We start from the raw sequence: 15633 nt of genomic DNA, 5'->3' as shown, positions 1-15633 counted from the left end.
AGGAAAGTGCGTTTTGTGGGGCGACGGCAAGGGGGACGGGCAGAGGATGAGGGGGACGGGCAGAGAGTCAGGGATGGATGGATGGTTTGATGTTGAAATGGACCAAGCTAAGTGGTCATCAGTCCGTTGTTCCATTGAACTAAGTCCATGGGATAAAACGGAAAACAAACAAGACACACCACAGGAGTTCTAGATGGACAAAAAACACAAAGCTGAACACACTAGGGACAACAGAAGACAAGAAAAGCACAGACATACAAGAAACAGGCAGAAGAGATTAAAACAGTACAGCAGATGTCCTGGGCTGGCTGATCACGAGGATATAAAAAGATGAGCCAGCCACTCTGCAACATATTAAAATCCCTTAACATAAAAGTACTAGGGTAGAGAGCACAGGGAGACAAAGGATAGGAACTAAAACTTAAACTGAAGAATAAAAACCAGCATCACGTAGAAAATGTAAAACAAATTTAGCTGTGGAGGCATCATCTCCTACAACCAAAGGAAGAGAGTCAGGGATATTAAAATTCCGTCTTAGAGCAGCTAGATGTGGACAGTCCACCAAAAGGTGGACCACTGTTAAACGGGGACCGGAGTGACAACATGGCGAGGTCTCATGCCGCAGAAGAAAGCCATGCGTCAGCCAAGTGTGGCTGATGCGAAGGCGGCAGAGGATCACGGAGAGATGGCGAGGGCACGAGAAATGGCCACCAGCACAGCAGTGAAGACACTGCAGCTATTCGGCAAGGAGCGCTGTTCGATATGCGCCGAGTGAGCATAGGTAAAGCCTACGCACCCATCAACCAGTGAGCCATCGGTGTAGATGACTCCAGAAACCTGGGACGCGTCAAGGACTGATAATAAGTGACTGCAGAGTGCCTCAGGAGGAACACAGTCCTTATGGAATTGCAAAAGGTCCTGCCGTAGTTTCGGCCGAGGCATATACCGCGGAGGCATATGTGTATGGCCCCGCACGAAACACTGTGAAGGAAATGATTCGTGTTCAGACAACAGGGAACGGACACGTACAGCGATTGTTATCCTTGACTGAGGCCACCGTTCCAGGAGATGAACCACTGTGTTTCGAAACAAAACACAGTAATTCAGATTCTGAGGCGAGCTACGGACATGTGCTGCATAGTGGGCGAGCAATTGTCAGCTCCTGATGTGCAATGGAGGGACTCCAGCCTCCACTAGTAGACTGGCCACTGGACTCGTTCAAAAAGCGCCCTTCGCTAGACGGGCCCCGCAGTAGTGCACAGGATCAAGCAACTTCAATGCTGAGGGCGCTGACGAACCATATGCTACACTCCCAAAGTCAAGTTGTGACTGAACTAGGGCTTTGTAAAGCCATAGCAATGTAGAGCTATCTGCCCCCCAAGTGGTGTTGCTCAGGCAGCAGAGGGTGTTAAGATGCCGCCAGCACTTTTGCTTAAACTGACGAATTTGTGGAAGCCATGTTAGGCGAGCTTCGAAAACCAGTCCTAAAAAATGACAAAGATGATAATTTTTCTGTTTCTCTCTTCTCATCAGTCTTTATAAAACCTTGAAGACTAATCGTAGTGGATGGCCATCACAAAAAAGTGCAGGGTCAGGATGGACTGTCCATTGCCGACAGAAGTGCAAAACACAGGTCTTGTCGGCAGAGAAGTGGAACCCGTGGGCAAGAGCTCATGACAGCGCATTCTAAATGGCTCACTGTAGTCGGCGTTCAGCAACACCAATGATGAAGGAACTGAAGTAAATGCAGAAATCGTCAGCATATAAGGAGGGCGACACTGACGGCCCTAAGCTGCTGCTAGGCCATTTATAGCGACTAAAAGCAGTGGAATGCTCAATACAGAGCCCTGCAGGATCCCCATTTTCTTGGATATGGGAGGAGCTAAAGGAGCCTCCAACTTGAACACGGAAGGTACGGAGGGAGAGAAAGTTCCATATAAAAATCGGGAGTGAGCCACGGAGGCCCCACTCATGCAGCATGGCAAGGATGTAGTGGCACCAGGTCGTCTCTTAGGCCCTCCGTAAATAAAAAAAGATGGCTACCAGATGTTGGTGTCTGGAAAAAGCTATTCGGACGGCAGACTCAAGGCATACCAAATTATCTGTTGTTGAGCGGCCTCGGTAGAAACCACCCTGGGATGGAGCCACAAGGCCCCGAGACTCCAGGAGCCAACACAACCTTCGGCTCACCATTCGTTCGTGTAATTTGCAGAGAATGTTGGTGAGGCTAAAGGGGCGGTAGCTGTCCAACGCTGCAGGGTTCTTCCCAGGTTTCAACACTGGGATGAAGATGCTGTCTTTCCCCTGGAACAGGAACACTCCCTCACCCCAGATACGATTCAAGACATACAGAATCTGTTGCAGTGAGGCCACAGACAGATGTTTGAGAAAATGGGAGTGAATTCTGTCAGGGCCTGGAGCAGTGTCAGGACAATGGGCAAGGATACTGAAGAATTCCTACTCAGTAAAAGGAGCATTGTATGGCTCAGGGTGGTGCGATGTAAAATACAAATGCTGTCGTTCTACCCACTCTTTCAAGGAAAGAAAAGCCAAGTGATAATTGGCAGATGCAGAACTCCGAGCAAAATACTCGGCGATTTCACCTCAGTTGGTGCACACTGCCTCATTGACTGAAATCCCAGGCACCCACAGTGGGATCGGGTAACCATAAAGGCGGCAAATCCAAGTCCACACCTGGGAGGCAGGGATACAAGAACCAATGGAGGAAACATTGTTCCTCGCACTCTTGCTTCCACCATTGTATCAAGTGATGGGCATGGAGCAGCTTAAAAAGAATAGAGTCTCTAACGATGGATGCCGCTTATGTCGTTGGAGGGCCCGCCTACACTCTTTGATGGCCTCAGCAATATCCGGCGACCAATAAGACACATTTTTACGCCGAGGGCACCCGGAAGAAAGAGGAACCACGCGTTCTGCAGCCAATACGATCGATGCAGTGATCTGCTCGACCACCACATTAATAGCACCATGAGTGAGAGTGTCACAATGACAGCAGATGTGAAAGCCAGCCAATCTGCCCTATTAAGGGCCCACCGTGGTACACGTTCAGAAGTGTGACGTTGGGGTAGTGACAGGAAGATCGGAAAGTGGTCACTACCACACAAGTCGTCATGAAACCTCCAATGGATGGATGGTGAATGTCCTGGGCTGCAAAGCAAGAGGTCAATGGCCAAATAAGTGTCATGAACCACTCTGAACTGTGCGGGGTCTCCTGTATTTAAGAGGCAGACGTCGAGCTGAGAGAGATGATTCTCGACATCTCTATCCCGGCCAGTAATCATGGCAGCACCCCACAAGGGGTTATGGGCATTGAAGTCCCCCAAAAGTAGGAATGGTGGGGGTAGTTGAGAAATCAGAGCAGCCAATTCATTAAGAGGTACTTCACTATCCAGAGGAAGGTAGACATTGCAGACGGTAATATCCAAGGTTGTCCTTATCCTCACAGCAACAGCCTCTAAAGCTGTATGAAGAGGCACCGATTCAGAGTAAACAGAGGTAAGGACACACAGACACATGACACCTAAGGCCCTGTTACAGTCAGTCTGATTTCTATAAAAACCCCAATAGCCACAAAGGGCAGGGGTCCATGTTTCTGGGAACCAGGTTTCTTGGAGGGCAATACAGAGAGCAGGCGTTGAGCTCAAAATCTGTCTTGGTTCAGTCAAGTGGTGGAAAAAAACACTGCAATTCCACTGGAGGATGACATCATGATCAGGCTGGAAAGACAAAGTGCTCAAGAAGGCACATTACAACTCAGGGTCACCTGCTGCCACCAACTGAGTACCTGTGCGAGTGACATCAATTGAGTCTGAGGGTCCAGCGAGATCTAAGTCCTCAGTGAATGCCAGAATCTCCAGCTCATCCTCAGATGCAGAGCTTGTAGGTTGTGGTGGGGTGGGTGCCACCACAAGTTCCTTGGGCTTTGTGGTCTTCTTCTTTGACATTTCTCACTGCTCCTTGGGTTTCACTGGCTGGGAGAGCTTCACTAATTCACTCTCCGGGACTGAAGAGGATCGTGGAGCCCTACGACCAGTTGCTTGTAGGCACTTGTGCCACTGGCGGGCATCATCCTTCCCACTGGTGGAAACCTGAGAGGAGAGGGACCCAACGGACCCCTTGCAAGTGAAAGGAGCTGAAAAAGTTGGGCGCCTCTCCGGCTTAGAAGCAGGGACAGACGTCCCCGATGGGAGGGAGGGGGGGGGGGGAGGTGTTGCTCCTGAGGTAGGTGGCACAGCAGCAACAGAGAGGGTAGTGCCCCCCACAGTCAAGGGGGTATGTGTAGTCTTACGGCTCGAGGAGCCGAATGGAATGCGCTGAACTGTTGGGGCTAATACTGTTGTCATAGTGGCGACGTATGAGGAAGTCATTCGCATTGGATGGAGTCGTTCATATTTCCTTTTAGCCTCAGTGTAGGACATTCGGTCCAGTGTCTTATTCCATGATTTTCCACTCTTTCTGTAAGATCCTGCAGTCTGGCGAGCAATTGACACAGATTGGAGGTGGAGTATTGGGATGTGATGAGCGTCTGCAATCTCGACATGGGAGGCTGTAAGTACAGCGGGAAAACATATGGCCAAACTTCCAGCACTTAAAGAACCACATTGAGGGAAGTTCAAAATGGTTCAAATGGCTCTGAGCACTATGGGACTTAAATTCTGAGGTCATCAGTCCCCTAGAACTTAGAACTACTTAAACCTAACCAACCTAAGGACATCACACACATCCATGCCCAAGGCAGGATTCAAACCTGCAACCATAGCAGACACGTGGTTCCAGACTGTAGCACCTAGAACCACTTGGCCACCCCGCCGGCTCAGGGGAGGGATATATGGCTTGATGTCACGGCGGTAGACTATCACCTTGACCTTCTCGGGTAATGTATCACCCTCAAAGGCCAAGATGAAGGCACCAGTAGCAACCTGATTTCCCTCAGAACCCGATGAACATGTCGGACAAAATGTACACCACACCTCTAAACTGGCGCGCAGCTCATCATCAGACTGCAAAAGAAGGTCCCTATGGAAAATAATACCCTGGACCATACTTAAACTCTTATGGGGCGTGATGGCAACTGCAACATCCCTCAACTTCTCATGACTGAGTAACCATTGTGACTGGGCAGAGGATGCCGTTTTTATCAATACTGACCCAGAGCGCATTTTGGACAAGCCCTCTACCTCCCCAAACTTGTCCTCTAAATGCTCTACAAAGAACTGAGGCTTCACAGACACAAAGGATTCCCCATCAGCTCTCGTACATACTAGATACTGGGGTGAATAAGTCTCACTATCAGCCTTAGCCTTTTGTTCCTCCCATGGTGTGGCCAAGGAGGGGAACAATTTGGGGTCTTCCGTATTTGCATTTAATTGAGCCCTTGAATGCTTAGAAACTGCTGGTGGCTGGCCACCACCAAGCGATGATGTACCACACTTCATTGCCCTGATGCCACCCACTCCGACCGAGGGACCTACCCACGGGCACCATCCAGACACATCAAGGGCCACTTGGCAGGAAGGCTATTGCCAGGGAGATAGGCATCTACTCCTTGGCATACATGGGGAGTTAACGGCACACGCATCAGCAGAGCGATCCCTGAGTTGTCAGGGGGCTGCAACCAACAGGGTACATGGAGGCCCCACCACAATGGACTGGCTAACGGGCTGGATATTAGGTGCAAGGAAGTCCATGGTCATCACCTCCGCAGAAAGCAACACTGTAGTACATGGTAGAAATAGCTCCCAGGAATGTATCCTCACCTAAGAGATGAAGAACGAGCGGGACTGCAATGCGGCGACGAGAAAACTGGCTAGTATCAATGCATGAGGGACACAATGCACCATGTAAAGTGCCATTCCCCAATTGGGTTGCTCCTCGGAATAATTTTGAAATATGGAGGTCAAACCCGAGAGAGGGCCATCACATAAGGGCCGGAACATTTGAGACTCCTTTTAGTCACCTCTTACAACAGGCAGGAATATCGCAGGCCTATTCTTACCCCCGAACCCGCAGGTGGCGGGGCAGAATGGCAGGGCACGGCCAGAGAGCCAGGGCACGGCCAGAGTGTTGGGGGACGGTTAGCAACATTTTCAAAAATAACAGGTCATCTTATCCTAAAGTGAAGAAATGATAGATCTGAAAAGAAAATGAGTGAACCACAACTTTGATATCCTTTTAAAGTGGGTACCCATGGGAAAAGTTGCAGGACCAGTTGGCACCAAAATCAGAACAGCCTACACTAACTAAATAAATTTTGCCATAGTGCAGGATAAGTAGAAAAATCAAGTAGAAAGTAGTAAGTAGAAAAATTGGCACCAAAATCAGAACAGCCTACACTAACTAAATAAATTTTGCCATAGTGCAGGATAAGTAGAAAAATCACGTACATGAATAAAGGCAAGAGGGGCACTATTTATCATTGGGACATTGCATGCTAAACACTGTGGAGTTCCTACCAATCCTTCTGACTGATGAGAATGTTAATTATTCACATTTACAGCACACATTATACAGTTTAAATTAATATCAGTTTGCAGACATATTTACCAGCAAATTTGCATCATATTATGATCTGAATGAATAACAGCTGGAAATACTTTTCCTTTTAATTTAACATAAATAGCCAGTTTTAAAATACCAAAGAAACAAACCTGATAAATGCAGCATCTAGATCCCAGTCAGAAAGCAAAGGTAAATAGGTCTCCTCGCCACAGTCATCATATGCTCTGTAGCACACTGTGAAATCCCTGAAGGTAGATACAAAATACAACTTAATTCAGAGTTAGGATTAACAGGAGCAAGTACAAAGACTATATATGGTGTACATTTGCCATGAATAACAGGAATGCAGCAGAGCTCAAGACAAAATCATTGTCAGCGCACTCAAAAGTAATGAAAATGGAAAATCCATCATAACGTCAATATGATTTCTATTGAAATATAGTGCATCCCAAATCTTGTGTTGGATAAAATTATCTCTCAAATTTGATGACAGAATGTGTGTGTTATTCAACCAAATGACCTATTTCTCTACAAAAAAAAATTATTTTGCCTTAACTTACTTTTGTATGCAAGACACAAAATCATTTTCTGCCTTATTTATTCATTTCAGTAATAATGCTCACAAACAAAATCGTCATCCTCATTGTCATAATCATAACAAAAAATAATTTGGGAAAAATCAACCTAAGTAAAGCAAATTTGCAAAAATTTACACCAATGGATTCCTTAAATGCATGATTCAGAAACTGGCTGTGCCATTAGCATTTATGTTGTAAATGGGAATAAGATTGGGCTGTAATGTCCTTTTGATGATGAGGTAATCAGCCATGTCATTCTCAAATGAGCTACTCTGATATTCCCCTTAACCAATGTAGGGGAAGAACACTGGAATAACTAAATAAGGATGGCAGGACGAGGATGTCAGTCCTCCTCCCAAATTCAAGTTCAGTGTCTTAATCACTACATCAGATAACATGGCATTACTGTTATAGCAGAGTTGATTTCTCAGAATTCAGCTAGTGAGCTAAGAGATGCAGCTGTTTACATATGGATTACATTATGGATCTTGCAGTACTTGCAGAACACATACTGATCAAGGCTGCCCCATTTATTTACATTTATTTTGCATCTACTTAGTCTCTAAACTATTGAGGCAGCAAGGGAGGGATACAGCCAAGCCAACTATTCCAAACTGTGAAAGGAATTTTTCCCTAATTCACTTCACATGAGCACAAAGTTTCTCCAATAAGGCATTGGCTAATTTCCTACCTCTCGCTTCAACTATACTGAATGTTTACACACAAAGCCTGTATCAACGGATGACAGAGTTTACTCTATAAAACAATATGAAATTTCTGGTTTTTCTCAAAGATAAAATTCGTCACTGCATATCTTGTATTTATATTTTGAGTTCAAATCTATTGTCTCAGTAAGGACTATGGCATTTTAGTTGTACATTCAGTCTACAAGAAAACACATGTATAAAACATTAACATTGTAATCCAAGTAACATGTGATATTCTGTTATTAAGGTTACCACCCCTTGAAACAAGCAGTCAAACAAAACCACCTTGAAGAAGATCACTTGCAACAATGACTGAAACATCGGTAGTTTTACATGCTGACAATGCGATCACAAACCCAGAAAAATTTTATTGACTGTGTAAATGGTTACAGAAGCCTACGTTTATAAGCAGTCAATATGTTTAACACTGTGAAACAATGTTTAAAACAATGTGTTGCTATTAGACATCACTACATTACAATGTTTTCTTTGCAAGAGAATTAAGGAGACTGCCAGATATCACTATTTATCAAGGCAGTTATTAGGTCATCCAAGAAGTAGCAATCACAATAAGTTCTGTCTGACTTTCCAAATTCAGTACTACCCGGTAATACAGGAAGCAGGCATGCAGATCCTTCTGGTAAATTCCATCCCCCCTCAACACTGAAACCTTCAGAAAACAGACTGGTCCAACTACTCTAAAAACCTGGATACGATCTTGGGATGGATTTGCCCATGATCAATAACTGTGACAGATTCATGTGTGCACTCACAGCACAGCAAGAAAGTCTACTCCCAGAGGATACCAAAAGGAGAACATTTCTGGGTGGCTTGAGATTGGTGAGAACCTGTATAAGGACTTCCTCACAACTGTAGCACAAGAAATAGCATGCTAACTGATGCACAGTCTTGATGCTGAGCCCCACCAGAAATGACTGGACACAGTTGAAAAGGGATCAATAGCCTTTGTAGTCTGGTCCCTTCAACCCCCACAAATGAACTAACCAACCAACCAACCAAACAACAGTTGAAAAACTTGACTTCAAACAATTAAGCAGAAAAGACTGGTCTCCATTACGCAACTTGGGAAGTGGAAAGCTAGTAACATGCAATAACAATCTTGTGAAACCAAATACATTTGATGCCCACATTGTCTCAACATCTAAACCATCTATTTCGGACCTCAACGCCATACAAGTGAAGTGAAACCTGAGATGCATTGTGGCAGATTGTTCACACCGTAGTCCATATTCTTTCCCATTCACTCCTGAAGATGTTTCAATAGTCTTTGAAGATAATAAATCTGGTAAAGCTCCAGGCTATGATGGCATATGCCCAGAATCCCTCCTGCATTGTGTCAAGTATGTTAAAATGTGGGCAGCTCACCAATCTTCTGCAAACAGAATCCATTCCACAACTTATGAAACACAGAAAGCTCATTTGTATCTTAAAACCAGGAAAACTCAACAAAAAAATCACAAAGGTACTGTTCTATTGCCCTTCTGAGTATGATGTACAAATTACTTGTGAGGTCGCCATATCCAGAAACAGCTAAAGACCCCTGCTGTACTTATTGATCTGTCTGCAGCTTATGATTCCATGTGGTGGCAGAGAGTTGTCTGTCAGTTGCTCTGTGTACTACCCTGCAGAAGAATAGCACAACTACTCAACAATTGGTTTATTGCCAGAACATTTAAAGTAATTATAGGCAATGCCACTAGCGATCAGAAGACTGTTAATAATGGCTTACCTCAAGCCTTCGTCCTAGCTCTGCTACTATTTAGCTTGTACACTGCATATATGCCAGCCACTCAGTTCAGGAAGTTTGGTTATACTGATGACTGGGGATTCCAGCCCTAATGAAACTGAATCCACATGCTTTCATCTCAGTACGAGGACCGTTCAATAATTATCGTAACACATTTTATTTGTGAAAGCATGTCATGTTATTCAGGATTCCAAAACACTATATTATTCCCCACTCTTTTGTCTATAAAATCTACTTTTCAATATAATCTCTGATCAATGTGACAGCCTTATGCCACCTTACTGTAAGGGCTTCTGGGCCTGAATGGTACCACTCTAATAGTCAATGTTGGAGCCAACATCTTGCTGCACCAATAACCTCCCCATCATCCCGTTACTGCTTCCCACTGAGTGCAGTCTTCATTGGCTAAACAGACTGAAGTCAGGAAGTGAGAGATCCATTTTGTAGGGCAGATCAGAAAGAATAGTCCAACGAAGTTTTGTTAGCTCCTCTCGGGTGTGCAGACTTGCATGAGACCTTTCATTATCATGGAGAAGGATAAGTTAGTTTGCATTTTTGTGGCAACAAACACACTGATGATGTTTCTTCAACTTCCTGAGGGCAGCACCATACACTGCAGAGTTGATTGTTGCACCATGAGGGAGGCCATCAAAACAGAATAACCCCTTCAGAGTCTCACAAGGCCATTGCCATGACCCTACTGACAGACTGCAACTCTGAACTTTTTCTCTAGAGGAGAGGTGGTGTGGTACCATCTCATTGATTGCCATTATGGTTCTGTTTTACAGTGATGAAACCATGTTTCATCACCTATGACAATGTTCGACAAAACACTGTCCATGATCAGTACAAGCAATTCCGCACAAATGGTCCTCCATTGCTCTTTAAAGTCTCCTGTTACGTGGCGAGAAACCAGCAGGCACACACCTTTGAGTACCCCAACTGGTGGACAAGTGTCCAGTTGAGCAGTGAAATGTTGGTTTGTGATCTGTTGATCACCTCAAATGAGAAAGTTCGCACATTTCAACACTGCACAAGTCACAGCTGTGAGCGGTCGGCCAGCATGCGGGCGGCTGAACAGGTTCGCGTGACCTTGTTGCAATGACAACTGATGCCTTGCCCACTGATTGACCGTGTTTTTGTTGATTGCCAGGTGTCTGTAGACATTCTACAAGTATCTACAAATACCTGCCAAAAAAACTCAATGGCAGCTCTCTGCTTGGAACCCACCTACATTATATATGCCATTTTAAAGGTTACATATAGCACCAACCACCTAATGGAAGTTCATGAAACTATAGGGACTGACGTGGGAATATTTCACTATGTCCCACAACAAATTTTGAATTTTTTAACCAAATCTGATTGAGAGAAAAATCCCAGCCAACTGTGAACTGGACATAATTTTTGATAGCAACCACATCTACATCCATGGTACCTTGGAGCTACAGTTGATAGAACTTTGTCATTTAAACAGCACATGACAAAGACTGCAGCTAAATTGAAGTTCAGAAATAATAAGCTGCAAAAATGATATGGTACAATATGGGGTTCTGCACCATTGACCTTCCTATCATCTACCCTTGGCCTTGTCTTGTCAGCAGCTAAATATTGCAGCCCACTCTGGATAAACAGCAGCCACATGAAGCTGGTAGATTCGCAACTACAACAAAGTGGATTGTTACTGGTACAATTAAGTCCACTCCAGTATTCTTGTTACCTGTCCTGAGCCACATTCCATCATCTAACTTGAGAAGAAAGAATATCCTTCAGAGAGAACACAAGAAAATCTGGACAACCAACAACTCCAAATTCATGAGAACATGCCAAATTAACAGACTCTGTTCCACACACACCCCTCTTAGAACAGGTAGCAACCTGTGGACCACAACTTCAACCTCCATGAATTTTGGATGCAAGAATGGTATAACGACTATACACCAGAGCTCCATAGCTTTCTCCAAGTCAGCAACAAACCATGCAAATGATCTGCTGCCTTAGGACACAGCGTACACTCAACAGGATTTGAAATAATCATGGCAAATGCAGTGACCTATTTTACAGATGGGCAGAGATTACCAATGTGGAGTGGACCCGTGGCTTTTGAAGACAGACTGTCAACCATATTGTTGAAAAGTTCCCTCAAAATTTGTACCCTGGAAACCTCTCAGACTTTTTGGATACTACAGCAGAGTGATCAATTATACAAATAACATGTCTTTAAATTTGTAAATTATGTGTGTATTCTGTTTGTATTACTATAGTGTTATGAGGAAATTTAATTGTCATACAATCAGTAACAAGAAGTCATCCACCAGTTATATTTCATCTGTCTTCACCATAAATTTGTTCCAGAAATATGATCTGCATGTCAATGTTTCACACTACAATAATCCTTGGAATGGTCAGTACTTTTGTGTCTTAAACTAACCCCAAGTAAACAGGTCACTACCATGAACTGCATACACTGTCAAAACAAAAATCGACACAGACAATGGCTGAAGATGCCACATAATGTTACAACTGTCAGCACCAATAGCACTCACAAACAAAGCCAGAATTATCATGCACAGGAACACACACTCAATGGAATTCCAAAGCAAAGACCAGACCAGGTCCAGAAAAGTGAGGTGAGAGTTATATTTGAGAATCAGCATAACAAAGGTTTTTGGTGAAGAGATATGAACTGTCAATCCACTTGCTTATTTTTTGTATACAGCTAACAGACAGTCCCATTTAATGTGTTTGCTATGATACCTAGAGCCACAAATGTCAAAGGTACAGTTTTGCACCATACAAATAATATTGCTGCCGTTCTCCGAGTCTGCCTCCATATTGCTGGAGTGGCAAGATATAAGAAATACAGAAATCAGGTGTAATGGGTTGTAAAATTAAAAATTCAGATTGTGTGGCTAAATAGTTAAGTGACAGTCTACATATCCAAAGGGCCAAGGCTTGTTCACCAGCCAGTGAAGTCCTCGGCAATTTGTACACTATTACTTCTTTCACCTCTTGCAATGTTTGCCAGAGGGAAAACTGCCAAAGCAACACACCACAGTTCTGAGTCTGTGTTAAACTATAGGTCTTTCTATACCTGGCTGGGTCAGACAGTTCAAAATTGGAAGGGAAAGGCATACCACCTCCAATAAGTCCATGCCCAGTAAAGTACTGGGTTGCTTAAATCAGCCTAAAATGTAGGTCAATACTCAACACATCACTACAAGAGATGTGTAGTTTGCCAATATTGGGCTCAAAACATTGACACACAATGTGGTACACATATGTCTTACACAAATTTAAAACATGATTCACAGAATAAGTAGAGCTGGAGGATAATTTCTGAAAGCATGTCAGGAACAGCACTGATTTATATCTTATTTTAATGAAAATAAACAGTCATGATTGCAAATGATGATTTATTTCATTACTTGTGACCGGCTTTAGTCTATGTAGATCATCTTCAGACCAGAGGGGCCACCACTACTGACCTGCATATAGGACTAACAAAGCTGTGTTTTACACCGGGAGGCCTCGTGGTATACAACACAGCTTTGCTCACTGTCTACACAGGTCACCGATGGTGTCACCCTCTGTTTACGTAACTGTACAATCCCAAGATTTTTTTTTTTTTATGCATTTGGGCAGGGGGCGGGGTGGTTGGAGGTCACATCGTAGGATATGTAAATCAATTATTACATGTAGCGATCTTTTTCTCTGTAGTTTTCACAATCTGCCAATATTTTGTGTTTATAATCTAGTTCTGTCTGCAAAATCTGATATGTACGGCAAGCAGTTAAAGCCAAGAATTACAGCACTGAATGAAACTGCTGTGCTGGATCAGCAATTGAATCTGGGTCTGCTTCACTGTAGAAGCACTGATTGTTTTGTGGGTTGCATTGCAACTTTCAAAATTGTCCGTTCAAAAACTTGGGTATTTTTTCCTTGTTGCTTTGGTGTCTTAATGAATGCATTTCAGTCTTCAGTAACAGTATGAAGTTTGGGTTTTGGGTGCAAATATATAATATATGGATAACAAAATATCTGGCAATTCCATGTTAACTGAAGCTATTACAGCAATAAAAAGTTCCCTAATAACTATAAAGCTTATCATTCACTATCTGTAGCTTAGTCAGTCTGACATCATGGAGTAAAAATTGACAGGTTTCAGAGTGTCAACTGCTCTCCACATTTGAAATAATATTCAGAAAGTGCAACGCATTGTCTTGTTTATGAAATAATCCGATACAGTTTATATTTTGAATATCTTTGTCAACAAGACCTCCACTACCTTTTTCTTATGGGACAGCTATTCTTTGTATGCCGAATTTAATGTTGCACACAGCATCAATCAATATTTTGAATTGTGGGAGTTTATACTTACCATTTGACCGCAAGGTCAGTTCAGTTCATATACTTTATTTTTAAAATGAGCCTCATAGTTGTAAACATTTATAAGACAAATAAAAGATTATCTATTTCACTATTATTACTCAGAGATATATCAAATATACAATTTCATTAAAGATCAATGATTAATATCTTTAATTTACATCAGTTTCAGATTTACATCTACATAAATACTCTGCAAGCCACCGTACGGTTGTGGTGGAGGATACCATGTACCAATGCTAGTAATTTCCTTTCCTGTTACACTTGCAAACAGGTGAAGGGAAAGACAACTATCTATATATCTCTCTAGGAGCCCTAATTTCTCTTATCTTAATTTCATGGTTCTTACATGAATTGTACATTGGCAACATATGAGAAAACCAAAACAATCTTATCTTTAATTTGCACTTCGGATCGCTATTCCCTTCAAAGTGATCATGTCAACCATCATCAAGTTTTACAACACATTGCACTTTATTAGCAGTAGAAATGGAACAACACCAATAAAAGAAGTCATTTTAGGGGTTTGCACATTGGACATTTGGACACTAATACCAAAACAGATGAGAAGATTCCACAGTCTTTATCAAATATTATGAGGGCGATGAGACAGTTTTTGCTACTGCCTTTGAAACAGTTTACATATTTTCTCTTTTCTGTTCAGAGAATTGCTGGAATTAGTGGCTAGATCTTGTAACTGCACACACATAAATAAGAGTGAAGGTTTCTTCTCAATGAAGCAGCAGTGTCTGCACTCAAATTCTAGGATTTACTATCTTCTGTACAATAATGAACTGCCTCTCCAATCATCACATTTTAATGAAGTATTTCCTGCACTCCAACTCACTGCCACATGTCAATTCTGATAGCTCCTTATGTAAGCAAGCACTGTCCAGTTGGCATAATGAGGCACTCGTGAGGTGAGGTGTAAGGTGGGTAATGTCAATTTATTACTACACTACTTCTTGGGTGACAGTCACTCTTATGGAATACTCTGTCTCACACCGTATTAATAATGTGACAACCTCTTTTTGAACCTACTTAGGGATACATTTGTGACTGTCACTGTTTAACTTATGGCAGTCATGTGACCAAAGTCTTCCCATAACACATGGTAATTATGGTATTCAATGTTTGAGTCAGAAATATTTGTTTAACACAGGGTTTCCAGTAGGGGCCAGCATGTTTGCAGTTTACACACATGATAAACTGTTCAGTTGTGCATTTTAAGATATACTTAAAGAATGTGTAGACCTAAGATACCTCAAACTTCATTCATATAAATCACAAACATTGTGTGCACAGAAAATCATTTCTCATGGTGTTGGAAGGGTGCAAAGCATGGTGTAAGTTAATGTTTTACAGAGATAAGGTGCACAGTTCTTTTTTGCCGGTGCAGATAAAATTCTGCAGTTATAGAATAAAAGGTTTTAGGTATTTTTGATATGTCCAGTCATCTGTACGTAACAATTATTTGATGTGTTGACTGATATAAAAAGGGCACTCAATAAGTAATGCAACACATTTTTTTCTAAAAGCCGGTGGGTTTTATTCAGGATTCCAATACACCACATTATTCCCCACTCTTTTGGCTACAAAACTTATTTTTCAACAATCTATACTCAATGTGACAGCCATACATCACCTTAATGGGAGGGTCTGTCTGCCTGCA

The 15633-nt window shown here is 42.8% G+C and overlaps 1 protein-coding gene across 1 annotated transcript in view; it reads right to left on the bottom strand.

The window, feature by feature from the left end:
* Nucleotides 1–15633, bottom strand: part of LOC124596413 — a 100777-nt gene that overhangs the window by 69876 nt on the left and 15268 nt on the right. Inside the window, exon 3 of the mRNA XM_047135543.1 lies at nt 6669–6764. Within this exon, the coding sequence (XP_046991499.1) occupies nt 6669–6764 (96 nt within the window). The remainder of the gene's footprint in view (nt 1–6668; nt 6765–15633) is intronic.

The sequence above is a fragment of the Schistocerca americana genome, chromosome 2 (assembly GCF_021461395.2).
Source record: "Schistocerca americana isolate TAMUIC-IGC-003095 chromosome 2, iqSchAmer2.1, whole genome shotgun sequence".
Lineage (NCBI taxonomy): Eukaryota > Metazoa > Arthropoda > Insecta > Orthoptera > Acrididae > Schistocerca > Schistocerca americana.
Note: the sequence above shows the minus strand (reverse complement) of the source record. Positions and strands in the feature narration are given on the sequence as shown.